The 26,268-nt window shown below is 32.3% G+C and overlaps 18 protein-coding genes and 1 pseudogene across 18 annotated transcripts; 8 read left to right on the top strand and 11 right to left on the bottom strand. All coding sequences in view use genetic code 6, as the record gives it.

Annotated features, from left to right (window-relative positions):
- Positions 1–100: 100 nt before the first annotated feature.
- SS50377_28338 (Peptidylprolyl isomerase) lies at positions 101–1,033 on the bottom strand (the record flags this gene model as incomplete). Its single annotated transcript, XM_067912111.1, has 1 exon — positions 101–1,033. The coding sequence occupies one exon, from the start codon at positions 1,031–1,033 to the stop codon at positions 101–103; it is 933 nt and encodes a 310-aa protein (XP_067761133.1).
- An 878-nt stretch (positions 1,034–1,911) lies between these two features.
- On the bottom strand, positions 1,912–2,454 carry SS50377_28337 (PPPDE putative peptidase domain-containing protein; the record flags this gene model as incomplete). Its single annotated transcript, XM_067912110.1, has 1 exon — positions 1,912–2,454. One exon carries the CDS (start codon positions 2,452–2,454, stop codon positions 1,912–1,914), a length of 543 nt encoding a protein of 180 aa, XP_067761132.1.
- Positions 2,455–2,710: 256 nt separating this feature from the next.
- On the bottom strand, positions 2,711–3,757 carry SS50377_28336 (RING finger domain-containing protein; the record flags this gene model as incomplete). The annotated part of the gene is made up of 1 exon (XM_067912109.1): positions 2,711–3,757. One exon carries the CDS (start codon positions 3,755–3,757, stop codon positions 2,711–2,713), a length of 1,047 nt encoding a protein of 348 aa, XP_067761131.1.
- Positions 3,758–3,934: 177 nt separating this feature from the next.
- Positions 3,935–4,465, top strand: SS50377_28335 (uncharacterized protein; the record flags this gene model as incomplete). The annotated part of the gene is made up of 1 exon (XM_067912108.1): positions 3,935–4,465. One exon carries the CDS (start codon positions 3,935–3,937, stop codon positions 4,463–4,465), a length of 531 nt encoding a protein of 176 aa, XP_067761130.1.
- Positions 4,466–4,544: 79 nt separating this feature from the next.
- On the top strand, positions 4,545–6,194 carry SS50377_28334 (RING finger domain-containing protein; the record flags this gene model as incomplete). Its single annotated transcript, XM_067912107.1, has 1 exon — positions 4,545–6,194. The coding sequence occupies one exon, from the start codon at positions 4,545–4,547 to the stop codon at positions 6,192–6,194; it is 1,650 nt and encodes a 549-aa protein (XP_067761129.1).
- A 184-nt stretch (positions 6,195–6,378) lies between these two features.
- SS50377_28333 (Ankyrin repeat-containing protein) lies at positions 6,379–6,852 on the bottom strand (the record flags this gene model as incomplete). Its single annotated transcript, XM_067912106.1, has 1 exon — positions 6,379–6,852. One exon carries the CDS (start codon positions 6,850–6,852, stop codon positions 6,379–6,381), a length of 474 nt encoding a protein of 157 aa, XP_067761128.1.
- Positions 6,853–6,947: 95 nt separating this feature from the next.
- On the bottom strand, positions 6,948–8,042 carry SS50377_28332 (RING finger and CHY zinc finger domain-containing protein; the record flags this gene model as incomplete). Its single annotated transcript, XM_067912105.1, has 1 exon — positions 6,948–8,042. One exon carries the CDS (start codon positions 8,040–8,042, stop codon positions 6,948–6,950), a length of 1,095 nt encoding a protein of 364 aa, XP_067761127.1.
- Positions 8,043–8,059: 17 nt separating this feature from the next.
- On the bottom strand, positions 8,060–8,362 carry SS50377_28331 (uncharacterized protein; the record flags this gene model as incomplete). The annotated part of the gene is made up of 1 exon (XM_067912104.1): positions 8,060–8,362. The coding sequence occupies one exon, from the start codon at positions 8,360–8,362 to the stop codon at positions 8,060–8,062; it is 303 nt and encodes a 100-aa protein (XP_067761126.1).
- Positions 8,363–8,550: 188 nt separating this feature from the next.
- SS50377_28330 (uncharacterized protein) lies at positions 8,551–10,521 on the bottom strand (the record flags this gene model as incomplete). Its single annotated transcript, XM_067912103.1, has 1 exon — positions 8,551–10,521. The coding sequence occupies one exon, from the start codon at positions 10,519–10,521 to the stop codon at positions 8,551–8,553; it is 1,971 nt and encodes a 656-aa protein (XP_067761125.1).
- Positions 10,522–10,563: 42 nt separating this feature from the next.
- SS50377_28329 (uncharacterized protein) lies at positions 10,564–11,076 on the top strand (the record flags this gene model as incomplete). The annotated part of the gene is made up of 1 exon (XM_067912102.1): positions 10,564–11,076. One exon carries the CDS (start codon positions 10,564–10,566, stop codon positions 11,074–11,076), a length of 513 nt encoding a protein of 170 aa, XP_067761124.1.
- A 114-nt stretch (positions 11,077–11,190) lies between these two features.
- Positions 11,191–12,606, top strand: SS50377_28328 (Transmembrane domain-containing protein; annotated as a pseudogene).
- Positions 12,607–12,690: 84 nt separating this feature from the next.
- On the bottom strand, positions 12,691–14,160 carry SS50377_28327 (putative Amino acid transporter; the record flags this gene model as incomplete). Its single annotated transcript, XM_067912101.1, has 1 exon — positions 12,691–14,160. The coding sequence occupies one exon, from the start codon at positions 14,158–14,160 to the stop codon at positions 12,691–12,693; it is 1,470 nt and encodes a 489-aa protein (XP_067761123.1).
- A 304-nt stretch (positions 14,161–14,464) lies between these two features.
- Positions 14,465–15,220, bottom strand: SS50377_28326 (putative SF-assemblin; the record flags this gene model as incomplete). Its single annotated transcript, XM_067912100.1, has 1 exon — positions 14,465–15,220. One exon carries the CDS (start codon positions 15,218–15,220, stop codon positions 14,465–14,467), a length of 756 nt encoding a protein of 251 aa, XP_067761122.1.
- A 142-nt stretch (positions 15,221–15,362) lies between these two features.
- Positions 15,363–17,324, bottom strand: SS50377_28325 (uncharacterized protein; the record flags this gene model as incomplete). The annotated part of the gene is made up of 1 exon (XM_067912099.1): positions 15,363–17,324. One exon carries the CDS (start codon positions 17,322–17,324, stop codon positions 15,363–15,365), a length of 1,962 nt encoding a protein of 653 aa, XP_067761121.1.
- Positions 17,325–17,378: 54 nt separating this feature from the next.
- Positions 17,379–18,455, top strand: SS50377_28324 (Pelota-like protein; the record flags this gene model as incomplete). The annotated part of the gene is made up of 1 exon (XM_067912098.1): positions 17,379–18,455. One exon carries the CDS (start codon positions 17,379–17,381, stop codon positions 18,453–18,455), a length of 1,077 nt encoding a protein of 358 aa, XP_067761120.1.
- SS50377_28323 (Helicase) lies at positions 18,456–20,666 on the bottom strand (the record flags this gene model as incomplete). Its single annotated transcript, XM_067912097.1, has 1 exon — positions 18,456–20,666. One exon carries the CDS (start codon positions 20,664–20,666, stop codon positions 18,456–18,458), a length of 2,211 nt encoding a protein of 736 aa, XP_067761119.1.
- A 1,124-nt stretch (positions 20,667–21,790) lies between these two features.
- SS50377_28322 (uncharacterized protein) lies at positions 21,791–23,155 on the top strand (the record flags this gene model as incomplete). The annotated part of the gene is made up of 1 exon (XM_067912096.1): positions 21,791–23,155. The coding sequence occupies one exon, from the start codon at positions 21,791–21,793 to the stop codon at positions 23,153–23,155; it is 1,365 nt and encodes a 454-aa protein (XP_067761118.1).
- Positions 23,156–23,238: 83 nt separating this feature from the next.
- SS50377_28321 (Ribosomal protein L13) lies at positions 23,239–23,829 on the top strand (the record flags this gene model as incomplete). Its single annotated transcript, XM_067912095.1, has 1 exon — positions 23,239–23,829. One exon carries the CDS (start codon positions 23,239–23,241, stop codon positions 23,827–23,829), a length of 591 nt encoding a protein of 196 aa, XP_067761117.1.
- A 47-nt stretch (positions 23,830–23,876) lies between these two features.
- Positions 23,877–26,264, top strand: SS50377_28320 (DNA repair helicase TFIIH P90; the record flags this gene model as incomplete). The annotated part of the gene is made up of 1 exon (XM_067912094.1): positions 23,877–26,264. One exon carries the CDS (start codon positions 23,877–23,879, stop codon positions 26,262–26,264), a length of 2,388 nt encoding a protein of 795 aa, XP_067761116.1.
- Positions 26,265–26,268: the final 4 nt, after the last annotated feature.

Here is a 26,268-nt window from a genome sequence, read left to right as displayed (position 1 = left end):
TGGTATATAAATAATCAATAATAAAAATTCTCAATCAGTTATTATAGTAGTTTATTTTAATAATATTATACAAGTGAAAAATAAATCAATTAATAAAATTTCATATCACTTAAACAAGTTCTACTGAGAAATATAAAATAGAGTTAGCAGGAATTGGACCAGTTTGTTAACCGCCATATCCTAAATGGGGAGGTACAATTATAGTACGTTTTCCACCTTCTTTCATTCCTGGAATACCTAAATCCCATCCTTTAATGACTTCACCTCTACCAACAGTAAACTTGAATTTTTAGTTTCCCTTTGTAGAATCTAAAACTTTACCTTTCTCATTGGTAAGTCGTAATTCATATTTCATCATAACTTTGTTTCCAACTTTACATTCTTTGCCTCTTCCAGTAATGTCATCACGCATTTGCAATTATTTAAAGTTTCTAAATTCAGGAATTTAATTTTTCATCTCTTTTGCCTTTTAAATTTCCTTTTCTGCAGCTTTTTATAGCTTCTCTTTAAGCATTTCATCTCTTTATTATTAAAGTGTTTTGATTACTGGTTATTCGGACTCTGAAGATGATTCCATGAAATCATTCACAATCTCGTTTTATTATTCATGTGTAGGCTCATTTTTCACATATTCTAAGATACCTACAACATCAACTGCACCACAGTCTCCACCCTCTACACTTAAAGATATTTATTATTCTACTAAAGAAGCAGGTATTAAAATATCAATGCTTAAGCTTTCGACTACACCCGGTAATAATCTTGCAATGACATACTTTTCATTAAATTCTCCATAAGAAACACTTATGATATGCTTGCATTGCTATTCATTGGTAAGTGCTAATGCTACATTTGTGATACGGAAGTTTACTTACCCTGGGACACCAAATCTTGAGTTATTAGAATCAATAGATAAACCAATGATTTATTTCTAAGAATAAACATCAGGTGTCTCTTCTGAAAATTCTTCAAATTGTTCCTAGCAGTAATCTTCTTCTATAGGTTCACATTTACAATCATGATCACAAGGCATTTCTAATGGAATGGATAGTGAAGTGTATATAAAGTTATTATATCTTTATATAGTTAATAAATATAAGTTTGATTTTATCAATAGATCTTTTTATACAAACATTATATACTTGTTATCTAAAGTATAAATGATATGATAGCTGATAGATGATAAAATAATACACTGTGAGCTAAAAAAATTGAATCAATATAACTAATTTGTTTTAAATATTTATATTATTTCGTTTTTATTCATGAAGATTATAATTTTTTAAAAGTGTAGATTAATTTACTGCTATTTTATTATGAAAATATTATCTCAATCAGATAATAATAGAGGCAAATTACTTTAGAGTTTAGTTAAGATTTGTAATAAATATTTTAAAACGTTATTTACATAATGATATTTAATACTATTTTTATATGTTAAATATGATATCACAAATATATAACATAACTTAATTAAAAATCATTAGAAGACTAACAAAATCATACTAAATCATAGTAATAGTATCATGTTAGTAACTATATCAGGTATGTAAGAAGTATTTTACACTTTTGTTTAGTATTTGTATTAATTAATAACGCATTATTACTATAAAATCTATGAAGTTATTTCATGTCAAGATATAAGTAAATGGCTGTTATATAAATATACCAGATCAGTTAAGATTGTTATTACTAAATAAGTTGTGTTGGTTTTACCTTACTTTTAAATATTGGTTTAATTTTTCAACGTTAATAATTAAAAATAGATACTACGTAGTATGCATTTTTAAACTACAACGTAATATGTAATTTGCATTATAAGATATTTACTGAATAAGCCTAACTTTACGATGATTCTTGTAAGTACGCCTAAAAAGATAAAACATATTATAGTAAGTGTGATGAATCTTATCAGATTCCATCATTTGATCTTCCAATATCCGGACCTATCCCCTCTTCAAACCCTAAAATTTCTCCAATTCCTCCAAAACATCCCATTTTACTCCCAATTTTTGCTATTCTGTTTACGTATTCAGGAAGCTTTTTACCACTTAATTTCTTAGATAGAAACTCAGAAAAATGGTTACAATTTTTTTAAATAATATGATACGAAAGACCACTAAAAATGTCTTTATTTTTAATCAAAAAATCTGCTATTTATGTGCAATTAAGCTTACTGGGACCCATATTAATTTGCTTAAAAAATCTAGCAGGATGTGGTACTGTTAATGGCTTAGCAAAAAATATTCCAGTCCCTTCACATCGTGTGCCCCCATAAGCTATTTCATAGCCTCCTATTTCAACTGCTGAATGAAACACTCCAATTCCAAGTGATTTAGTTGGTGATAATACTGGTGATAACTCATATAAATTTATCAATACGGAAATTTTTGATGATTTTGGAATATCTTTAAGTAACTAGCAGTGGTATGTTAGAAGTTCATCGAAATTCATTTTTGAAAAGATTAAATGAAATATTGTATAATATCTATTATATTTTAATTTATAAAAAGGTTAGACTAATATGAAAATATTATTTTTATTACTACGGTTATATTTAACTCTAATCTGAATACTAATATATAATTTAAATTATAACTTGAAGTAAATAGATATTAAATATCCTGATATATAATATTTTTTATAAAACTTTATATTATAGAGAGATTAAAGTAAGATAAAATTCTTATGATCTTAGAAATATACTCCATCATTCTGCTTTATAGAGTATTGATATAATCTACTTCTTATTAGTATTTATAAAATTATAAGGTTAGCATACAAAAAATAGCTAACATTAAAAGTAAAGTATTTTCTTAAAAATATAAATCAATTATGTATTACTAGAAAATTTCAAATATTGCAAAATTGAAACGTAATAAAATATAAAATCATGTTAATCATTTAATATTTATGCTATAATTAGTAAAGATTAAATTAAAAATTAACGTTATAAATAAAAATAATATTTATATAACAATAATATCTTCTTAGAAATTTTAAGCTGCATGTGAGTTATTAATAAAATCTCTTCTCTATGAATAATGATTTAGCCATCTACTATTATTTTTAGGTAAATATTTGCACTAAAAATAACCAAGATATAATCGAAATATACCTAGATTTGATTTTTGAATTCTAGCTTATGAAAATAGAATAACATTCTACCCCTGCATATTTCAACTGTAAGTATCTTTAAATCCACAAAACTTTCATGCAGCCTTTCCACGAGATAACAGTTTGGGGTCTAACAATACATGCAGAACACCCCAACTGGGTGCTCGAATATCTCAAACCGTTCGTCGCAATCATAACAACCATATACTGCCTAGTTAGAATAGAAGAAGTACATATCCTGCAGTTTTTAGAACTAGTATTTGTAATCATCTATCTACTCCTCACAGAGCATTGACTTCCTGCAGACAGGGCACTTGATGTCATTCCCCTCCAGTATCATCTACTAGCAATGTAAGTGGATACAGTGGGAACACTTGAGCGCTATCTTTGGCTTGTTACTGTTATCGAGGTCCTCTAGACAGCAACAGCAATTTCCATAACTTTTCCGGCACTGGTGGTCTGCGAAGTAGTTCATATGATAGCACCAGTTGCATTTATCACAGTAGATAGATTAAGCTTATATACCAATTGCGCACTGGTTTTGATCCTTTGAATGAAAGATCGGTTTATTCTCATCCCCAAGATCGCAAATCAGCCGGCAGTCCAGACAGCAGTATTTTCCAAACTACAGCCCATACATAGTACAGTATTACCCAAATTATAATCATTATTTATAGCTTTATTATTAGTATAAGTATCCTTATAAATTGGTTTTAATCATTAAAATATGAATAGCTGCTTTATACGTTTTTTTCGTAAATTAAATTATATTAGTTATATAGATTAATTATTTATAAATCTTTTTAAAAATTAATAAATGAATTCATTCAAAGAAGTTTCAGCTGCACTATAAATTGCTCTTACAGATTTACAAGCTGGTGGGGAACTTTAAGTAGTACATTAAATTCTAGAAATGAAGCGTGGTCTGAATTCAAAAATTTCGTTTGAACAATAGAAAAAAACATAACAAATTAAAGATTAGGTGGCAACTATTAATGAATTAAAAGGAATTAATATATAGGAGCCTACGTAAAAGCATGCAGAAGTATCAAATTTAGTTAACCAAGTTTCTGATTTGAAAAAAGAGGCAAAGTCTCTTTTAACGGAACGAAATGCCCTAGTAGAACAGTTAAAAAGCTTAACTAAAGAAGTTAATAAAAATACGACCAGTAAATAGTCAGAATAGTAAAAAATTGAAGCAGCATGCTAGTTATTTCATTAGATAACAGGAGTATTTTGGGAAGATTAAGAAGTAGGATATGTACTTAGTGAAGAAATTGCTAAGCCAATTAAATATAGTGACTCGTAAAGTGCTACAGATTAACTTTGGGAGATGATTGATATGTGATATTATTTATTTACAGAATAATTAAGATCTATTATATTACATATAATATAAAAGTAAAAAATATATTTTCACTTTAATAATGAGTTCCGAAATCAAAAGAGCGGAATTTGATTATCTTTAGGCTAGATTTTGTTATGAAAAATCATTTTAATAATATGAAAAAGAGATAAATGAGCTTAAAGATGAACTAAACAATCAACATGATCTACTTTCAGACTAAGAGAATAAATATCTTTCGTAACATGATAAATTAGAGAATAATTTAGAAAATATAGGATGGATAACAACGTTGATGTTATTATAATCGTAATTACTCTCAACTACTATTAAATAGCCAATTGAACATAATTTTGACCTTTCTTGGATAAAAATTATTACAACAGTTTAATCAACTGATAATACATCATTTTAAGATTTTAAAAATAAAATTAACAATATTATTAGTCAATTTAATCAATTTAAAGAGAAGTTTGAAGAATCAGAATCATAAAGTTTGACTGATGAAAAGTAAATATCTTAGTCGTTATTTACTTACTTTATTTCATAGGAGGCATTGTTGAAGCAGAGTTATATTGATTTTGTATATTAGTAATAGATATTGGAAATATAATCCAATATTCTATGCCTTTTCAAAGATGATTGGAGCAGAAGACTAAAACAAGGGTAATGTTTATAATCAGTAGCTCGTGAAAAGTTGTAATAATTGACTATTACAAACGGAGAATTGTAAGGATAAATAAAAATCTTAAATGAAAAAATTATCAGTATATAATCTAATAAATAATTAGATTTAAAATTAGTAATTCAGTCTTTGAACGATTTGTAACTACCAGAAAAAGAAGAAAATATTAATTTTTATATTCCGTAAAATATTTAAGAAGTTTAGGATATATAAATTAATATTTAAGAACCATAAAAAAATTTATTAACAACAATTCCTTAAATAACAGCTTTACAAGATAATATTAATGTAATATAGAGCCTAGACTTTCACGTACCACTTAAAGCAACTAAAACAATTAACGAAGAAGAACTGCATCTTTTCAATAATACAGTTTCAGTATCAATTACACAATACGAAAATTTACTGCACTAGCTAGAAAATGGTCTATCTGATGATAATATAGCGTGTGATGCTCTAGAAGAAACATCAGTATTTATTATTCCTAAGATTTCAATTCCGCCTCCAAAATTTATTCCTTCTGGGAAGCCAATTGCATTGACTTTCGATACATCATTATTACAAAAATTTGACGACAAACTAGCAATAGCATTAGATGAAATATAAAGACTTTAAAAAGTTTTTAACTGTAATAATCAAGAGCTTATTTCATAATAAGTTTAGTCCCAACACTCACTAGTATCAAAATCATTGGAGTCTCTCATTTCAAAATTATAAAAAGCAGTAGATTAAGTTAATTAAGAAATACTGACTTAAAATACATAATATAATGAAATTAATGCATAAATCTAATAAAAACGCCAGGATTTGACGTAAATTAATACCGTTCAGCATTCTAACTAGAGTTAGATTTTCATTCTATAAAAGCAGAATTTTTGTTAAATTTGTAAAACAACACCTTTAGGGATTATATTACCTTGTGGCCATTGTTTTTGCGATAGATGCTTGAAAGATTTAACAGGGAGAAATTGTAAATGCCCAGTTTGCAGGTTTATGTATAAAGAGAATGAAGTAGTTAAGATGAGGAAGGGATTGAATTTTAAGTGAAGTCTGTTAGAGTTATTATTGGTTATACTGACATGAAATAAGTAATATTAGATAATGTAGTTCTCGTTTTCATAATGAAAGTATTGGATTCAGCCATAAGTGACAAATTAACATTTAAAATAATATATACATAATTACTGTATAATATTTTTTAATATACACTATATGTTACTCTAAATTGATATCATTCAAAAACCTCCAGGAACTATTCATGAGTTGGTCTCAAAATTTCAAATTAAGCCAAAAAATCTTGTATATCGGCATTAGTAGTATATGAAATTGCAGATTTTCCAGTACGATCTACCAAATTTGACTCATATTTAATAAGAATTTAAATTGAATTTAAAGCTTATTTCTCAACTGCATAAATAAGTGCTGATTTCCCTTCACAGTCAACGAGACCTGCCTCTGCTTAGAGAAGAAGAGGAATGATAGTTGTATTATCATTTGATGCTGCTAACATTAGAGCTGAAAACCCTTCCAGACTTTAATAACCTGCTTGATGAATAAGGAGTGATGATATTTCAACATTATTCATGAGAACTGCATGCTATAACGCTGTAAAACCATCTTCAAATGGTAAATTAAGCATATCAATATTTTAGGTTACCCAATTCATATCAGACTGGTTAATTTTTTGTTAAAATTTTTATAACATTTTAATTAAAATTAGAAACTGCCTTATTATATAAATTATTATATATATTACAGTAATTAATCAATTAATATCAAAGTTAAACGAATAATTTAGGTTCACCCCTCATCGTTTTCAAAAGCTTCTTCAAATTAATCCATATAATTAATTATCGGTTCTTCTATTCCTTTAATATAACTGATGAAATTATCCCTTGTTGTTGCCTATGTTTCAAACGTATTCAGGCTGTCACAGTTTGGACAGCAGTATCCATAATTAACTTTTGGCCAAATAAAAATTTATTAGCAATCATTACATGATATTTCACTATATAAACCCTTTAAAAATAATGGAACTTTAATTTTTTTTATAAACTTAAGCCAATTCTCTTTTATTTTTTATTTTGTTTCTACAGTTAAAGTGCTCTTTCTGCAGATCGGGCAGGAGTAGTTGCCGTCGTCGTAGCACCCCTGGAGGCAGTGCTGGTGCAGCTGGTGGCCGCATGGCAGGTCAGATTTTAGGTAGATGGAGTCACGGAGGGTTCCCAGACAGACTGGGCAAGTGTCCTCTTGCTTGCATACGTGGGAATCAAAGCACTCTCGGAGAATACACTGACCGCAGAGTGTACAGTCCCGGTAGTACGCGGCCACCCCGACTCTGCAGAGACTGCCGGAGTGGAAAATGGGTTTGGCCTGGTTGCCGAGGCTGTCGAAGAGGGCGCATTTCTCGCAGTAGTAGTCCCCAAAGACCTATCCGCATCCATCGCAGACCTGGTGCAGGTCTTGCTCAAGCTGGCAGCTGCAGCACACCACCCGGGCTACCTCGCGGAAGGGTAGCTCGTGGTCCTGCTCTTCGTCGTGGCAGAAGCGGCAGGGATACGGGGCGGTACACTGGGGGCAGACCACCTCGCATGCGCGAAGGTAGTGCTGGCAGCCGAACGGTGCAGTCTAGACCGAGTAGCGCCGATACAGCATAGGGGAGTTCGCCTATGGCTCTTTGCCGTCATTCCTCTGGATAAGTAGGAGGTTCTCAAAGTATGGCCGCGTGAAGTCGTACTCGGCCTCGGTCACGAACGGCTGTACCCGGCCAACCAGCTTGCGCTGCTAAGCTGCCTTATTGTCGTCCATCACCTGGAAGTTAAAGAGCAGGCGCGATACGAAATCTGAGGTGGCCGGGTCCTTGGTGCCGATCTCCATCACTAGGACCTCTGGCATTTGGAGTGGAGAAGACGTCACTCAAGCACTCGATCCAGCCAGCGTATACAGGCAAAGGGTGAGCACGGAACAACCTTTCCTCTGGGGCCAAGCCGCCGCACTATGGTCTCGTGCTAGTGAAGGCGCTCCAATGGTATAGCCATCGCTAGTGCGACCTCACTGTCGGAGTCATCGCGCACCGCATCCAGATCATACGTACGATAGGTGTCCAGCAGGAAGCGACCGAAGTGCGAGTTGGGCTTCGCGTAGGTTGATGCGGGGGCCTTCCTGCTCATTCTGGGGCCGCTCCAAAATCCGAATGAACGCCTCTGGACACGCATTCGCGCAGCGGGTCTCCGCGATCATGGCCGACTCCCAGCCGATAGTTAGCAGTGATGCCCTAACTGCTATTCGTACTCCAAAGCTTCCAGCGAGGTAGGAGTACGCGATCTCCCGCGAGCCGCTCGTGCGCGGCGTCCCGGTGCTCGACCCATCCCAGGAGCCGATTTCAGATCACGATGGCACCGACTCAGACCAGACGGTTGCCCTCATTACCAGAGCGAAGAGGCTTGCCCAGATCTGACTGCTTTCCCTCACTGTGCCTGCGGAACAGCTCCATACCGTAGCGCTCTAGCAGGTAGCAGTCGTACACGACCTGGAATATTCCTCCGACTCGAGTCTCCAGGAAGCGCAGCAGCTCTCCTGGTGCCGAAAACTGCACGGGCTTCCGCCTGAAGGTGTATTCGTGGCGGCCGCTGAAGTGGGCAAGCTGGTTCCGTACGAACCGCGTCGCGTTGTCTACCCCACCGCCGGCCATACCATGTGCCCCATTGCGTCCAGTCTGGGTGAATTCCTTCAGACCACACACAATTCCTACCGGGTCGATGCCGAGCTCGACAGTGAGACGCTCGAAGTAGCGGCAGGACCCAGCCTTGGACCTCTGGTACTGCTCCATCAGTTGGGCCTTTTAGTCGTCAGACATGAACAGGGGGTTTGCGAGCAGATCCTCCAGCCGGATACTGGGCAGGTCTGCCTGCATAAGGAACTGCTTCTGGAGGTAAGTTGCGTGCGGTAATATCTCGTGGCGGGAGAAGCCCCTAGGATGGAACTCGAGCATCACCTGGGCAATTTTCCCTAGCTGGCGTACGGTCACGTCCTCTGGGACAGGCTCCAGTGCGAACTGGTTAAATAGCATACTGCCACTAGGTGTGACCAGGACGTTCCTAGCAGACAGGTTGGCAAAGGTAACGCCGTACTGTCGTAGCAACGCTAGCTTCTGGACCAGATCATGCAGTACCAGCGCCCGCTCGCTGTGACAGGAATATTCCTGCAAGGTCTCTACTGTTGCCTGCCGGGCGAACAGCGTGAACCCGCCGTAGGCCACAGCTTTGTGAACGTGCAGGAAGGGGAGGCCCTCCATGTTCTGGATGCGAAAATCTCGTAGAAACTAGAAAAGGCTCCCCTCCACCGTGGCGACGCAGTCAACTCCTACAAGAGAATTGTCGTAGATACCGTAGAGGGTGAACACGCCGTCTGAGTAAGTCTGGCATGATTCAAAGACGATCATGTCCTCCACGATGCACGAGCTTGAGCGCCGCAGGCTGTCTGCTAGATCTAACGGGATACCTTGCACCAGAACAAACATGTCAAGCGCCCGGTGGATAAAGGCGTGCAGCTGCTCGTCCTAGAATGCAAAAGGCATGCTGAATTGGTGGGTATGGAGGTTTAGGACCGATGAAGAATCATATGTGTCGATGTACTCCAGCGGTGCCTTCCGCGTGTGGTTGAAGTACGTGCAACCGGACTGCATTATCATATCCCCGGGCTAGCAGTTTATGACTGCCGAGAAGGCACCCTTCTGTATCCGTACGTCAGCTCCTGCCAGCACAATAAACTATCTAGCGTCAACTGGCTGCCCGCTGAGCAATATCTTGACTCTATCGCATTCCGTAGCTACCTGGGATGCCATGGCCCAGTCAGCCGTGAGATCCAGAATCTACTTTTCATTCAGAGCTTCGATATGCTCCTACAGATACTTCCGAACTGCAGGAGCCCTTCCTTCCACTACGACATACCGCGTTACGCTATGTGCGATGGTTTTAAGAAGGGTCCGAATCTCGCTACGCGTATTATCGAAGCTGGTAGATTTAGTTATAACCCCGTTGGCTACGTGGAACAGGAAGATATCTGCACGCTCCTCGATCACCAAGGAGAAGTCTCGATGCCCATACCGCTCCAGGGCCTGGTGCACCACTTGGCACGGGAAGCACGCGCACATGCAGTAACTGGATATTATCTGCATGGATACCGGGTCAATATCGAGCGCCGAGATCAGGGTTACGCCGAGTGCGCTCACTAAATCGGCGATCTGCACGCACGAACTTCTGGACAGAGGCTAACGCATGAGCTAGACCAGTTTAGTAGTCTCGGCACTGTATCGCGCTAGCGGAACACCCAGGGCCCTGTACTCGTGTTCTGACGAGCTGACGTATAGTGCCATTAAACCAGGGAAACTATTATATATTACTACATATTCTCAAGAATGGAAGCAAACGCGATCGCCAGTGATCTCACGGCGGAGATTCTGGATATCCTATGCAGCGGAACATCTGAGTCGTGGGACTTAGAGTACTGCATTGCTTATCAAACTGCGCAGCTGGCTCTGTTCTCGGAAGGTGCGCGCACGTTGCTCCAGCAGGTCAGGGCTGCACATCAGCTGGAGATCCTAGATACTACGGCTCCCTAGATTTAATCACCGCGTATCGTTTCCCAGAGCACTTCACTGCTGCTCTCTGACGGTTATGACGGAATCCAGCTTGTCACTGCGGAAGGATCCGTGAAAATCCCAGACCAGACATGGGCTGGGTGCAAAGAGACCTCGTTCGAGATCCAGACGTCTCTGCCGCAGTTTCTCGCTCAAAGCATCCTGGTGGATAGCGAGGTGCACCTACGCACTAACCTCACTCTCATAAAGCGCCAGGAATTCGCATATTAGCGGCTGAGGAAGTTTGTTTTCCAGGCGGATCTCTACTGGCTCAAGAGCTTCTTCGCATGAATGTATTCGTAGTGTTTTTTATTATTGGTTCAATTCTATTAAATTACATAAAAAATAAATAGCAAATTATATATTTTATTTAAATTAATATAACATATAGTCTTGTTCGATAAAATGGATCTATCTGAATTATCAGCGCATTCAGTACGTATCCTTAGTACTAATATTTTATGGATTGTAGTAGAATAGTGTTTTCCAATGTTTCTTGGAATGCTACTATTGGCAGTTGCAGATCTAGTCTCTTTCTACTTTTAACAAATTAACTTTGGATAGGACTGTATTTACGCTATAAATGTGACATATAATTTAAAATTAATCTTAGGATAAACTCTACCAAATCAGTTAATGTTCAGTTATGCGTTACATGCTGCCGACTTCATTGCCAGCAAAAATTATGAAGAAATGAAGGCATACTATCATTCTCTATTCTATCTATATTACCTCCTTCTACCTGTGTTTCTTATAGTCAATTCTCTAATAGCTGTGTACACATAAACTATTTTTGGGGTAGCAAAATCGTATTATTATTCAATCGTAGTATAAGTTGGCTGCTCATATGCTTTCAATGTTTTAAGTAATGTTAACATAATAAAATTTACAGCAGAAGGAAGAACCTTCATAACATTTTGTCATCTATGTATCAGTGCTCTTGTTCGAGTTGCTGTAGAATCCATGTTATACTTCATTGCTGATGTCCCAGTTAATAATTGGCCCACAGTTGTAGCATTTGTTGTTACTGAATTCTCTTTGGGTGTTTGGATGACTGGTATCAATGAAGGTCGGTCGTTGCTTGGTGTTACTATACGAAATTATTTTAATTCGGATCTTATGGCGATATTTAAAGGGTTTCGTGACAAAAAATAAGTTTCTATCTTAATATAGATGCTTCGTTTTGGACTTCCTAGAACGTGTTATTTAATAGTTCTTCCAATGTCCGTATTACTTTCACATGCTTAAATTTTTAAGACATATACAAACGATTCATAACGATAAGATGCTATTTACGACTTGTTTTCCTTCTCACTTTATGGATAGTTTTTTAGAGTCGTTCCCACTGCCCTGAGCTATTGCTTCTTTTCGGCTGCGGCTCTACACTATAAGCAACGGTACTACAAGCGTGTTTGCAAATTAATTCTAACTGTGGTTATTGTATCAGTTGCTGTTAATGCAATAATATTGATATGTTTTGTGTAATTTCATGTGTAGTTCATCTTCTCGACTGATAAAGATTCCGAATATAGCAGCACTTAAGTTAAGCATTTGTTTTTATCCTGTGTAGCTGGAAGCACATCTATTATCCCAGAAATAGTTTCTATTCTAAGTTCCTTTGAGAGTTTCTTCACTTTAAACTATATGCTTGCGGTATTTAAGCTAATTATGGCCTTGATAACTATTTTGAGTACATCTAGAAATAATGGTGATACCGCTAATTATTATTATTCTCTATCACTAACAGAAGGTGTAGGTGTCTGTATTAGCACTATGTTATTAATTTTATTTATTATTAAATTTCTTTTTGTGTATAAAGATGTAGAAAAGGGCAAGTCAGGGAGCAAAGGAAAAGTAAAAAATGAGTTTATATTTTATATTTTATATTATATACATTATTAAAACTCATGATGTCCCTTTAAAATTTACGATGACTGTATAGAAAGCAAAGCCAAACCCAATGATATTAAACATCATGATCAGTATAATTATCCAATCTTAATCGCAAAATCCCGAGTATGGTGTTGCCACCAGTCCGAAGGCTTCCTTCGTATTTTTCTTTGCTTTTATTAGGATAAAAGCTGGTGCTAATAGAACAACAAATCCAAATAAACCTGTGATATTAATAATATCACTTATGCATCTAAAAAAGCCTCCAAATATTATTGGAGGGATAACACACAGTAGTTTTATAGATATGATAAAATATTTCTTTGATTTTAATGTTGGAAACATTGCAACCACATTATCAGCCATGGTTATTCCATTTATGGGTATAGCCCCTAAGACATAGATTGGCGGAAGAATACGAATTATATTTGATAATATAGCTGCCCAAATTGGTTATGATGTTGCATTCCAGCTTTTACCATCCCACTTGATTAAATTTAGAGTTATTAGTTAATTTCCTAAATTTCCAAAATATAATCCTCCTGGGTATGATACAAAACCCATAATTACGTACATTATCAAAAAAGCCCCTGTAATAGAATGATTAAGGTACTTTTGTTAATCAATCATTGTAGGTTATACTACATTCGGAATGCATGAATGTAAAATAATAGCATATGCTGAAGATGAGAATATTGAGCCAAAAGATTGTGTACTAAATTAAAATATTGGGGTATCCTGAATGTATACCTATTTAACCTCATTACTTACATTTGAACCATCTGGGTTAAAAGGTCCAATAAATATGCTAATAAAAGTTATTAAGGCAATTCCTCCAACAGATACTAATCGGAAAATAGTAAATATTCCTTATAAAATATTTTAATTAGATAGATCAAAAAATACCATTATGCAGCAATATACTAATGCCGCATATGTCCATATATAATACGCCACATTGCAAATTTCAGAATAGCTATCTCCACATGGGTCAGCACACTCCCAATTAGCTCCAAATGGTACAACAGAGCTGATTGATTGCGCAACAACGGATGCATAACCCCAAATAGCTCCAAAGAGGAAAAATATAATAGTTACCTAGTATATAATAAAGCCAGTTTTACCCCAATAAATATGGCATAATTCTGAAAACTAGAAAGTAAAATTGTTTGGAATCTGGTAGTCAGGCTTTTCAGCAATAAATCCATGAGTATTTTCATAGGAAATCATGATGTTTTCCGTACTACCAAGATGAGGTATTTACTGTTATTATTCACTAGTTGTACGTTGAATTGCAAATGTTCGTGCCAAAGAATCTAATGTATATCTGGCCAGTAAATACGCTTGAAAAGTAACTAATGTTAAGATGGCGAATGATACTAAAATAGATGCGTTAGCAACTGTTTTAGGTAGGTTTAATACACCAGTACCCATGGCAAAGTTAATAAGTAGGGCAGAAACTGTGTAAGCTTTATATGTACGCATTTTGAATCAGTTTTTATTTATATATATCTGATAATTCGTATATAAGGTAGAATCAGTTTATGAGAAAATATTGAGTTTAGGGGTAAATATAAATATTATCCCAAATGATCTACCACAAGTTTAATTTTAAATAAACCTGTATATAATAAATATATAGTATATTACTATATAATAACCTAATATTAAATTATATATAAAGAATAAATATAGAAAATAATTTTAATAAAATACTATAATTACTAAATTTTATCTGAAATTAATTAGTATTAAAAGATTCAACATAAAATAGCAATAAAATTTCATTTCAGAATTACTTACCGACATTCTCTTCAACCTTTACGCAAACTTCTTCTAATAATTCCAATAATTATTATTCGGTCTACTCTCTCTTTTCGCGCTCTGTTACTAATCTTTATTATAATTTGCTACAAACCTAGGTAAATGTTTCTTTGAAATGACTTTCTTATTCTTCTCTTTCTTAGCATTCTTTGTATATTATTTCTCTAATTTCCTAACATTGACGATCAAGTTCAGAGGTAAGTTAATTATACTATGCATCAGTTTCCTCTCTATCCTTAGCCATAGTTTAAATAACGTCAGTAACCTTTTCTCTCATGAAAATTTTGACATTATCACCTTAAACTTCACGTTCATTAGATAATTTCTTAAGAGATTCAGAAACACTAGTTAATTTCTCATCAGCCATTTTAGTTAAGCGCTATACTAATTCTTATCTTACATGCATTTCATTTTCAAAAGAAGTTTTCAAACCAGTTTCTATAAGTTCAATTTCTTTAGTTTTTCTCTTGTTCAAAAGTTCACGAGACGCTTTTTCAGCATGGAAAGCCTGCTAGAGCTTGGTGAGTTGATCATTCAGAAGCATAAATTTAGATTTATCAGATTATTGATTTTTCTTAACGCGTTCTTCCATGGATGAAATACGAGTATCTACAACTCGGTTATGTTATTCTACATCAATACGAGATTATGTTTATAACATATTGATAGATTCAGATAAAGCTTTGATCTTAGTAAGAGATGGAGACTGGCATGTTGTCATTTTGAATGTGGAAAGGTAATCAAAATGGCGGAAATCTAAAACAATTTTTACTATTATTATATATTAAAAAAAATTATGTGGTAATATTATGAACTATAAAAATAAATAATATATATTAAAGTAAAACCTAATAATCTTTTAATCAATCCAAAACTTTATATCTATATGGCCCTAAGATTTTTTATACTATATCTAAATTTTCTTCGGTTACTTAATTTAAACATAAATATTATGGAGTTACATTTTATAATTATCTCTAATAGCATTAATTTGCCTCTTTAAATTTATTTTCATTTATCAGCAGTTATATCGTATTTACATCATTATTAACCAAAAATTTTTATAATTTTTTTTACTAATCTTCCATCTGTTATTCTCTTATAATTTTAAACTCATGTACAGTATTATATCCTTGGTTTGTTGCTGGGTCTGTATATTTAAACCCAGTTTTTATTGGTTTTTCAGACCATGGAAACCATCTATGTGACCAATTTTCACACTCATTTGCAAACTGAAAATCAATTATATCCTTATCGAGAATTCTAAAGTCCTACACAGCGTTATCGACTACTTCCAAATCACCTACCAATTTATCATCATACACACCTTAAATAGTCTAATAAACACCCTAAAGACTAGCTTTGTATGAGACTCCGCTTTCGTACTTGATTTTTTATTGCATAAAAATGTCCTCTTCCAGTAAATCTGGTCGGATTTCCTTCACTTTTTCAAGTACATCAAAAAGTTTACGTCCTGCTCGGCCACGCCCTCTTACAATTTTTAAAGTAGTGCATACTGATATTTTTTTTATAAGCTCTTAAAATGAGAAAAGTGATAAATCATGATCTGTTTAATCAATAATAATAAAAGTGACAGTATCATCAAAATTTTACTTTTTCTGATTCTTTACAACTTTAAGCTATAAATCGGTTTATTGCTAAACAGACAATACACCTGGCACTGGCACTGGTGGAGTACCTGCAAGTTGATAAAATTTGTTAAGAAATCCCCGTTTTGCTGGCTCAAACTTTACATTAATAATTCCACTGAAGGTCTAATTCCCTCCCTATTCCTAGTTCATGCTGATGCCTGTATTTATGCTTTTTTCGCAATCATTTTATATACTTTGAGAATCAAAATTCATATTTATTGCACTTCTTTATACTATGATATTATTATCTTTTTCTTACCTTTTCCCCTCAAAAACAGCTTATTTTACTCCATTTGATACTTCCTGATTGCGGTAAAAAGCCTCCATTCCGCGTCGATAATCGAATTCATCGGGGAGTTACTTGCTAAGATTTAAACGATAAAAGTCATCAGAATTTGTTTACTTTTGATAATTCTCAACTACAAATCTAGCTAAAAGTTCACTGTTCAACACGACCTCAAGATAGCTCAAAAATGCTCGATTTCGCGAATCTGAAAAAATTGAGATAACTGATTACTACTGATTATTTGTATTTATTTGTTAATTTTCTTATATTTATACTTAGGTTTTTATTGTAGATTATTTATAAGCCATTGTGTTCCAGGCATGTGTAACAGCGAGATGTTAAGTCCAGGCTTGATTATCCAGCTTGAATGGTGTTAAATTAGTAGTTTATTAATCTGTTACTGATTGGGTAGTATGTTCTTGTTAAGAATAAGAAGCTGATAACATAGTAGGTTCTGCATTTTAGAAAACTTTATTATTCGATATTTTACAAGTATGAATCAACTATTATTACGTATGTTAAGTCATTATTTAACTTTAAGTTACGTTGGACTGATTTTATGTTTACTTTTACTTTTATGATAATAAGATTTGAGGGTTTTTAATAATTTCAGTAATGTCCACTGGTTTATTTATCAGGGCTGGATCAACATAATTTCTATTTCGCTTCAATTACGATTTTTTTTCTTAAACTACAATAAGTTTATCTTAATCTTCATAGAAATTCTCTTCATCTTAGAGTGAAATACTAGAATTAGATTTTTCTGAAGATTCCGATGACTAAACGATATTAATATTCTCAAAATCATCCTAAGATTATCCAGAGGATATATTTTCTTAAATAAGTGCATCAACAATTTTTTAAATACGTTACTGCCGTCGATCCATTTAATTAATTTAATTCATAGATATAGATCATAACTAAATATTTCCATTTCTTTCATGATTATTACAAAAAATAAAGTTGATTCTTCTTACTAAGGGTATATAGAAATGGTTCCTCAGTCAGTTAATGATTTGTAATTAATTTCGACACTATTGAACATAGGAAATAAAGTCGGTAGTGTAACTTCAAGAAAAATTTTAATGGGGTAAAAAATGGATAGAAAAACAGTTAAAATAGTTATTAAAGTATAAAAACTTTAATTTAGTAGAACAGATAGCGAAATAATAGTTTCTGGAAATGTTGTATTAACATCTAATCCCGATATTCCTATTAATTCTTCACATACTATTAAAATTCTTTTAAATATGAAATTTACACTATCAAAAAATTGGTCTTAAGAGGATATAGATTTATTAACCTAACCTACTGATTTAATATAATAATGTATTGTAGCATTATCTCCTGGTATAGCTAGAATACATTTGTACGGTGAAATTTTAGAGTATGTTGCTAGAGTGGAAATTATAATGCCATGTAAAAATCGATTTAACGGTGACAAAGTTTAGAAATATTTACATAAATTTATGGATGAGGTTGTTTAAACTGTATAAAATAAGGTTAAAGTAAAGAATTTAATATTTTGCGGTTATGTAGATTTAGTAAAGCAAATATAAAAGTACAACATTGATAACTACGATATTGTTTATTAACCTACAAAAAATTTCAGAATTAGATCTTGTGTAAATGAATTAATTTAACTTGATATACTGAAATCTTCAATTTGGTAATCATCGATGGATATTTTAGATGAGTTTACACTGAGACTAACTAAAGGAGGTTATGTTGTATATTCTTAAGATGTAATCTAAACTATTATATAGTATCCCTCTGCGTTAGAAAATGTATTAGTTATGTAATCTGTAATAGAATAAGATTATAGTTATTTAAAAATTTTATCTGGAATTTAAGACGTGCTAATAAAAGTTCCAGATTATGCTGATCCTGCAGAAAAATTAAGAAGCTTCGGTGGCATGATTGGTTTGCTAAAGTATGAAATATTTCTAGAAAATAGAAAAGTAGAGGGATAGATTTTTAATGATTTTGATTAATTTAGCGAAAGTGAAGATATTTGATCATTAATACTTTTAAATTAATTATTGTAGTTCTTATAGAAAAATATTTTTCTATACTGGTTCAACATCTATCCCAAAATCATGTTATATTTCTTTATTATTAATTTAGGTTTCATAACTAAATTCGTTATGTAAGTTTTAAAGATTTTAAATAAATATTTTTGATATATCTTATATCTTAACATATTATTTATTTTATACTGATATCACATCTGATACATTAGAAAACTTATTAATATCTATAATTCCATATATAACCTTTCCATTATTTACTAATATTATAGCATAAAATTAAGCATTGATTAATAGCTAATAGTTGGTTAAATAAAGCTAATTTCCACTTATGTTGAATTTAACATTATTTTGTTCATTGCCAGAAGATATAAATGCTTTAATTTTTACTAATTTAATGATATCTTCATAACAATTATAAATTTATAAAGCACAACCAATAAGTCTATTTAATACATTTTTAGACTATTCTACCTATATAGTTTGGCTATTCTACTAAAATATACTGTAAATATCGCTAAGGTTTGAATTTTTATTGATTTATTGTTTAGTAATAATACTATTAAAAAAATTGAGTTCATCAAGTAATAAGATTGAAATTTACTCGAAATTAATATTTTAATAAAGATATTTAGTTAATGAGTTATATAATTAAATACTAATATGATATTAGAACAGATAATCTAAATTTTATGATATGATGATGTTTGAATCATATTTTTGTATAAAATACTGCAACAATTATTAAAACTGATCATATACTTTTTCAGTATCATAATTAGTAGAAATAAACCATACACTTTCGTTAATCCGTTATTAAATAAATTTAACAGATAATTATTAGCCTAAAACACTAGAAAACAAATCAACAATATGCATACGAATACTTTCATCTTATGGTATTAATTAATCATCAAGTTTATTTTTAAAGAATAGATTATTCTAAACTGTAGCTTTAATATCATTTAAATAAATATCATCAATGAAACAGCAATAACTTGGTAGCCCTAACTATCTGCCAGAACGCCCAGCCATTTGCTCTATTTAAGAAGTATTAAGTCTTACAAATTGATTATCGTTAACAGATATTGAAGAATAAATTACAACTAAATCTGGGCTTATGTTGACACCGACTATTAGAGTAGAAGTACAAGATAAAATTTATATTTTTTTATCAATAAATAATTGAAGTAATTTACCTTTATCAGATTCAGGTAACGATGCATGATGAAATCCCACCTAACAACTAACAACTTATTATAAACTTTCTGATTAAAAGTTAGTAGATTATACTTATTACATTTTTTAACTGAAAAATAGTGAAACATGTTCTGCAATTTTCTAAGAAGGGCAAAATATTAAAATTTATTTATTAGCAACAATGAAATCATTTTTATATTCAAGATATCCTTTATATTTTTATAAAATTGTATCTAGAATAAAATTAACATTATCTTTTAGTTATTTAAATGCTATCCCTATATGAATTTTTGACAATGATAGCAAGTTCTTCTATGTAAACTAACAAAAAGAATATTTTATATTCTTTCTAATACCATATTCTGTAAATATAGCATATCTCTCATTAACTACGTTTTACTCTATCGTTGCAGAAAATCCTAAGAATCTGATACTTTTATCGATACAATACTATATTACATACCAATAAAGGTAATCTTTGGTAGTCTTAATATAATGTATCTCATCAATAATAATAAGTTATATTTTCTGCTATATATGTTTAAAGCAGTCCCGTTTTAGATATTCGACTGCTTTTTCAATATTGCAGTAAATAACTTAAGAAGATGATTAAATGCAGTTACTATCACTGCTAAGTATATCTGATTTTATGCTATGAAAATATTTTAAATGTTTTTCATATCTATCAATTAATAAAGACTTGTTTGGTAAAATAACTAAAATAATATATTGTTCTTTTGCAAAACAAGAAATGGCTAAATCTTATAGATAAGTTTTGCCTGATCCCGTTGGCGATCTGAAAATATAGTTAAAATCAGAGTAACTAAGTATTTTATCATAATTTTGAGTTTAAAATTCATTTAATAAAAATTCAGGATACTGATCTTTTATTTTGAAAATACTAGTAGACATTGTGTATGGCAAATTTAATGATTATGTTGAAAGAATTGGCATATTTGAGTCTGGAGTATTGTATATCAAAGAAAAATCAAAGTTCATTTATAGATAAACATCTAATTCAAATCTAGTAAAATATTTAATTATATATTATTTTGATAATATTTCTTCGGATGAACATAATTCCTTTTTTCACATCAACTTCAACTTTTAAAGACAAACTTTTACTAGTTTCAGATAAAACAATTTTTATATATAGCATAAAATTTTCAGTATTACTTCATTAAAATTTATTACAATTTAATTAATAAAAAATATTCGACTCGTCTATCTTATCAGTAGACTCCACTGATTAATATTTAGCAGTATTAACTTAAAAATATATCTATATGATTAATGAAGAGTTTGTATAAGTTTAAAAGTATTATTCATATAAATAACCCTTTAAAATTTTTTACGTAAATGAAGAATTAGTATCTATTGGACATAATTTAATTTTGAACTATTAAAAATAAGAATAATATCATAGGCTTGCTTCTGTCCTTAGCTTTTTCTAATATGGATATTTTATTAATATTGATTTAGATCATATTTCGATTAATGAAATTATATTTTACATTCCAAATATTCTCGGGTGTTTGATTAAAAATAATCTAGTATTTATGTAATTAGAATCATCTATATTAATTCACGATATGATGTCAAAACTTGAATCATAAAGTATATAATTTGATTCTGTTATAGTTAAATTATTATATTTCATAGATATTATTATTGTATTACTAGTAAACGGGAGTCTTATTTTTATTAAAGTAGAACTTTAAGGATCTGGAGACTTAATAATAGATACTACTGATCAAAAAATTTATGATTATTCTCTATAAATAACCTATAAAAATTAATAAATTGATAATACTGACAATTGCATAGATTGCTGTCTTATTAATAAATTTCTTATAATATTATTTGAGAATGGAGTTCGTATGATGCATATAACGGATTTAATTCTTTCATTACAAGATTAAGAAAATAATGCTGAATTTGTTTTGCTATAAGATAGTATACAAAACAATTTTTTAACTAGTGGTTAAATTATGACGGAATCATTAATAGTGGGTGGAACCAATAAAAATATTTTTGCATTGGTATTGCAAAGTCAACCAAATATACTAATTAAATCAGATATTGTTGTGTCTTAATTAACAAAACAAAATGTATTAATAAAAATGTAGCACCAAACAGTTTTTACATTAAACGGTAGCATCTTCACTCTCAGTAATAATAAAATTAATGCATTTAGTCAACTGCAGTATGATGAATCAGTAGATATGCTACAGTAAATTTAAACATCAGCTTTTGCAATATAATGCTATAAGTCAACAAGAAACGATTTTTTAATAGATTAAATCAAAGGGTTTACTATATTTTAAAGTATGAATGTAGTATTTTATTAAAAATCAATTGAAATTTTTAACGATGGAATTTTTGGGTTTATTTTAGATGATTTTACATATTTGTACTAAAATATCATTTAAATAAATGATAAAATATATAAAATTTCATTTGAAGTTTTAACGGAAGTCCCAGAGATAAAAATAGACTTAATTCATATATTGCGATCAATTGATTAACTTTTCGCTTAACTAGAGACCATAAAAGTCGAAAGTGTACCAGGTAATAGAAATATGTTAACAATATAAACTGGAGAATTAGTTAACCAATTTTTTGCAAATGACATTATAAAATTATTTGTATTTCAATCTTAAATATTTGCTTGCTCAGTAGGTGCAGTTTACATAATGACATATAATAGTTTTGATGAAATTTATTAAGGTAACTTTTAACTTTACGAATCTGATAACCATCTCTACCTGATAAGCACCGGGGCGGACCTGCACTAGTTTTAGGGAGGCCAGTTCATACGGCTTGGAATCAGGGGAGAGGGGCACCAGCTGGACACAAATATTTATGCCCACCAGATAGATCACTAGCTTTGCCTGAGCCAGATGGACGCTAGTGTTCAGGGCCGTTGGTAGTATGATGTAAGCATCTCACGAAAGCAGTTTCGCAGGCTTAGTGCTAGAACTGTAGTTGTTAACAACTATATTATGCGTTTCAATGACGACAGTATGTTTGTGATGTAATAATATAAGATGCCTAGTACTGAGAGGTCCATCGCGATCGAGGGACGGGATGCAGTATTACGATGTGGTTCATATACGGTGAGTAAGACTGAACTGGATATTAGTATTAAGCAACTTCATAGTGAGGGGCGTGTTCTCCTCATGAATGCTGATCTCTAACTGGTATTGGTTGAGGAAATTGATGATGTTCTGATGGTTACAAAACTCAGGCTCCCACAAATGATTCCATCTGCGTTCTATATTGCAGAATCATCTGGTGGGCTGGACGTGTTCATTGGGTGCAAGACAGGCGAGATACTTTAGGTCCGGCTATCATAGATGCGGAATTTGACTGATATCAAATTTATTTCTACTGATTCTGACTTTGCCGTTCATCTTAGTGTTGTTGGTGGTATGCTGTATTGTTTGAGTGTGCTAGGCTCTATTCGTTCTTACTCCCTGTAATGATAATATTATATGTATATCGGTTTATATTTTTTGACCACTATCGCAAACCATTTTGAATTGAATTCTTGTTACCACTCCTCGGAATGCAGTTTGTCGTCGATTGCGCTGATCACTTACTCGGTCGCCTCGCCTCTGAGGTAGCCCAGTAGCTCTTAGCTGGCCAGAAAGTAGTACTCCTCTGCTGCGAAAACGTCAACATCTCTGGTGGCGAATATCGTAACCTCCAGAACTATCTCTGCAAGTTCAACAAGCACTCCAACTACAACCATCTCCGTGGTCCCTTCCACTTCCGTACCCCTGCTTATATCGTCCACAAGACCATCCGTGGTATGATACCTCACAAGACTGATCGTGGCACCGCTGCTATGGCCAACCTTAAGGTTTTCGAAGGTATCCCTCCCCAGTATGCTAAATGCGAACGCCTCACCATCCCCTCTGCTCTCCGTGAACTTCGCCTCAAACCTACCCGCCAGTTCTGCGTTCTCGGTGAGGTCGCTACCAAGCTCGGCTGGAAGCACGCTGAAGATGTCGCACACTTTGAAGACAAACGTATTGCAACTGAAGCCAAGATGAATGCCGATAAAGCTAGTATTGCTGCCAAAAACAACGCCGTTCTCGCTAAGAATGCTAAATACGTCGAAGTCTCCAAGAAGCTCGCCGAATACGGTCTTTGATTAATTAAATATTTTATATTATTAAATATATACTTTCACTTCATTAAATGAAAAAAGTTTAACTATCTATTGATGATTTAAAGAAAGACCATGATATGTTCCCATTGACAATATTTCAATCAGTAAAATCTTAGGATAGGAGTTAATCTAAAGAATTTATTATTCTTGTTGAAACTTTTAACTAGCACTATGCTGATATCATTGATTTCATTGTTTCAATAGCAGAACCTTAATCAAGGCCATAGTACATACACGAATATATAATGAGTGATAGATCATTAAAAGCAGCCGTTTCTTTAGGGATATCAGCAGAATAAGTAAAAGAAACTTTGCTTACACACTCTAAATATAGAAACCTACCAGTTGAATTAACAAATCTTTTGTCATCTGGATCCGATTAAGTAATATCAATTTAAATCATTGATTCTATGCGTTATATCGTAAGATTACCACGAGATTTTGAAGAAAGATTGAAATTATTACCTTAAGATAAAATAAAAGAAATTAAAACTTTATTTATGAGTGTCACTGATGATATTGATTAAGTTTTCGATGAATGTCATAATGATAATTCGGAGGATTTAATAACAAAATAAAAAACGTATAAGCCAATTAAGTAATATGTAGATATAGAGAATATAACTCTTTTTAGAAAAATTTTAAACTAATACTTGGCAAACTATTATGTTGTAATTGAAGAAGCATATATAAAATAAAATTTTCCAGTAATAGCTTAGTTTGTCCCTTAAAAAGCTATTAAATGGGATATTAGAGATGATTATATATCATATTTGTAGCTTTAAAATAAGTAGCATGCTGAAGGAGTTGATCCAGCAATAAAAACTGCATTTGATGCTGCACTAGAACTTAGAGATAGAAATTTGCCAGCGGCACTATAGGCTACTCTTAAACCTACTACTGTGTTAAGAAATTATTAATAACTTTCACAAACTAAAGTTGTATCTTAAATAAATATTAAATCTAAAACATAAGAACCGTATCTTAAATTATAATCAGGTATGATAGTCTTACCCTGTGGGTCTGGAAAATCATTATAGGGAATTTCTACTGCTTGTAAAATAGGTGCTTCTTGCATAATTGTTACAAATGGAAATCTTAGTTCTTAGCAATGGAAGTCATAATTTTTGCAATTTACTACTATAGATGAAAAAAGGATATTTGTTTTTTCCACAGATGTAGAAGATGCATTTTTTGGAGATAAAAAGAGAGAAGTATTTGTTCCTGGGTATCATACTGTATTAATTGCGACATATAATATGCTTACTAATAGTTCTAGTAAGTTTTCTATTGTGACCAAATAGTTGATACACTCGAATTTATGGGGAATCGTTTTATTTGATGAAGCTCATGGTATTTTTGCAAAATCTTTTAAGACTTTATTCAGAACAGACGATGAAAAAGTAGGATCAAATAATTTTTTGAAATGTTTTTCAAAACTTATGCTAACTGCAACGCCATTACGCGAAGACACCGCATTTGATGATAATCTTTATTTAATTGGATCAAAATTGTTTGAGTCAAATTGGTCAGATTTAAGTAAGTAAGGATTTATTGCAAAACTTAATTGTGCCGAGGTTATTTGCCCTATCACTCGTTATTTTTATAAATAATACAGAAATGCTGATACAGCATCTGGTAACATTATTGCTGAGACAAATACCTTTTTAAAAACTAAGATAGATATTTTGAAATAGTAATAAGATAAATCAACTATGGGTTCTATTAAGGATTTTATTGGCGAGTTTACAACTTAAAAAATTAAAGATTAAAAAATTGCATCAAATGATATCAAGTCAATGCTCAAAACTATTATTCCTATATTAAACCCTGCAAAACTTAGAATATGTTCTCTACTTAAAAATTATCACATAGCACAGTAAGACTAAATATTAATATTTTGTGATAACGTAATTGCGGGATAAACATATGCTAGGTTACTGAGAATACCGTTTATTACAGGATCGTGCGTAGAATCAGAAAGAGAAGCAATTGTTTCTGCATTTTTAGAAAGAAAAATCTAGTGCTTTTTACTGTCAAGAGTAGGGGATACTAGTTTAGATCTACCTGATGCAAATGTATTGATTGAAATTGACTGGTAAGACAATAGTAGAAGATAAGAAACGCAAAGAATAGGCCGTATTTCAAGACCGAAAAGTAGTGGACAATGTGGTTACTTCTATATACTAGTAAGTGAGCAAACAAAAGAAGTCGATTCAGCAATGGGAAGGAGAGAATATTTGAGTGTAAATTAAGGATATAGTTATTCTAGTATCACAGCATAAGAAATAGAAGAAACATGTACGCAAAATGGAATAGTTGTAGATTCACTTGTAAATAAAATTTGTACAGAAAAGAACAATGAGGAATATTTTAAAGAAGCTGTACTACTTTCCACATAGAGATCAGAAAAGTGAGAAA

The sequence above is a fragment of the Spironucleus salmonicida genome, chromosome 8 (assembly GCF_000497125.1).
Source record: "Spironucleus salmonicida strain ATCC 50377 chromosome 8, whole genome shotgun sequence".
Classification (NCBI taxonomy): domain Eukaryota; phylum Fornicata; order Diplomonadida; family Hexamitidae; genus Spironucleus; species Spironucleus salmonicida.
This window is presented reverse-complemented; position numbering and strand designations above follow the sequence as displayed.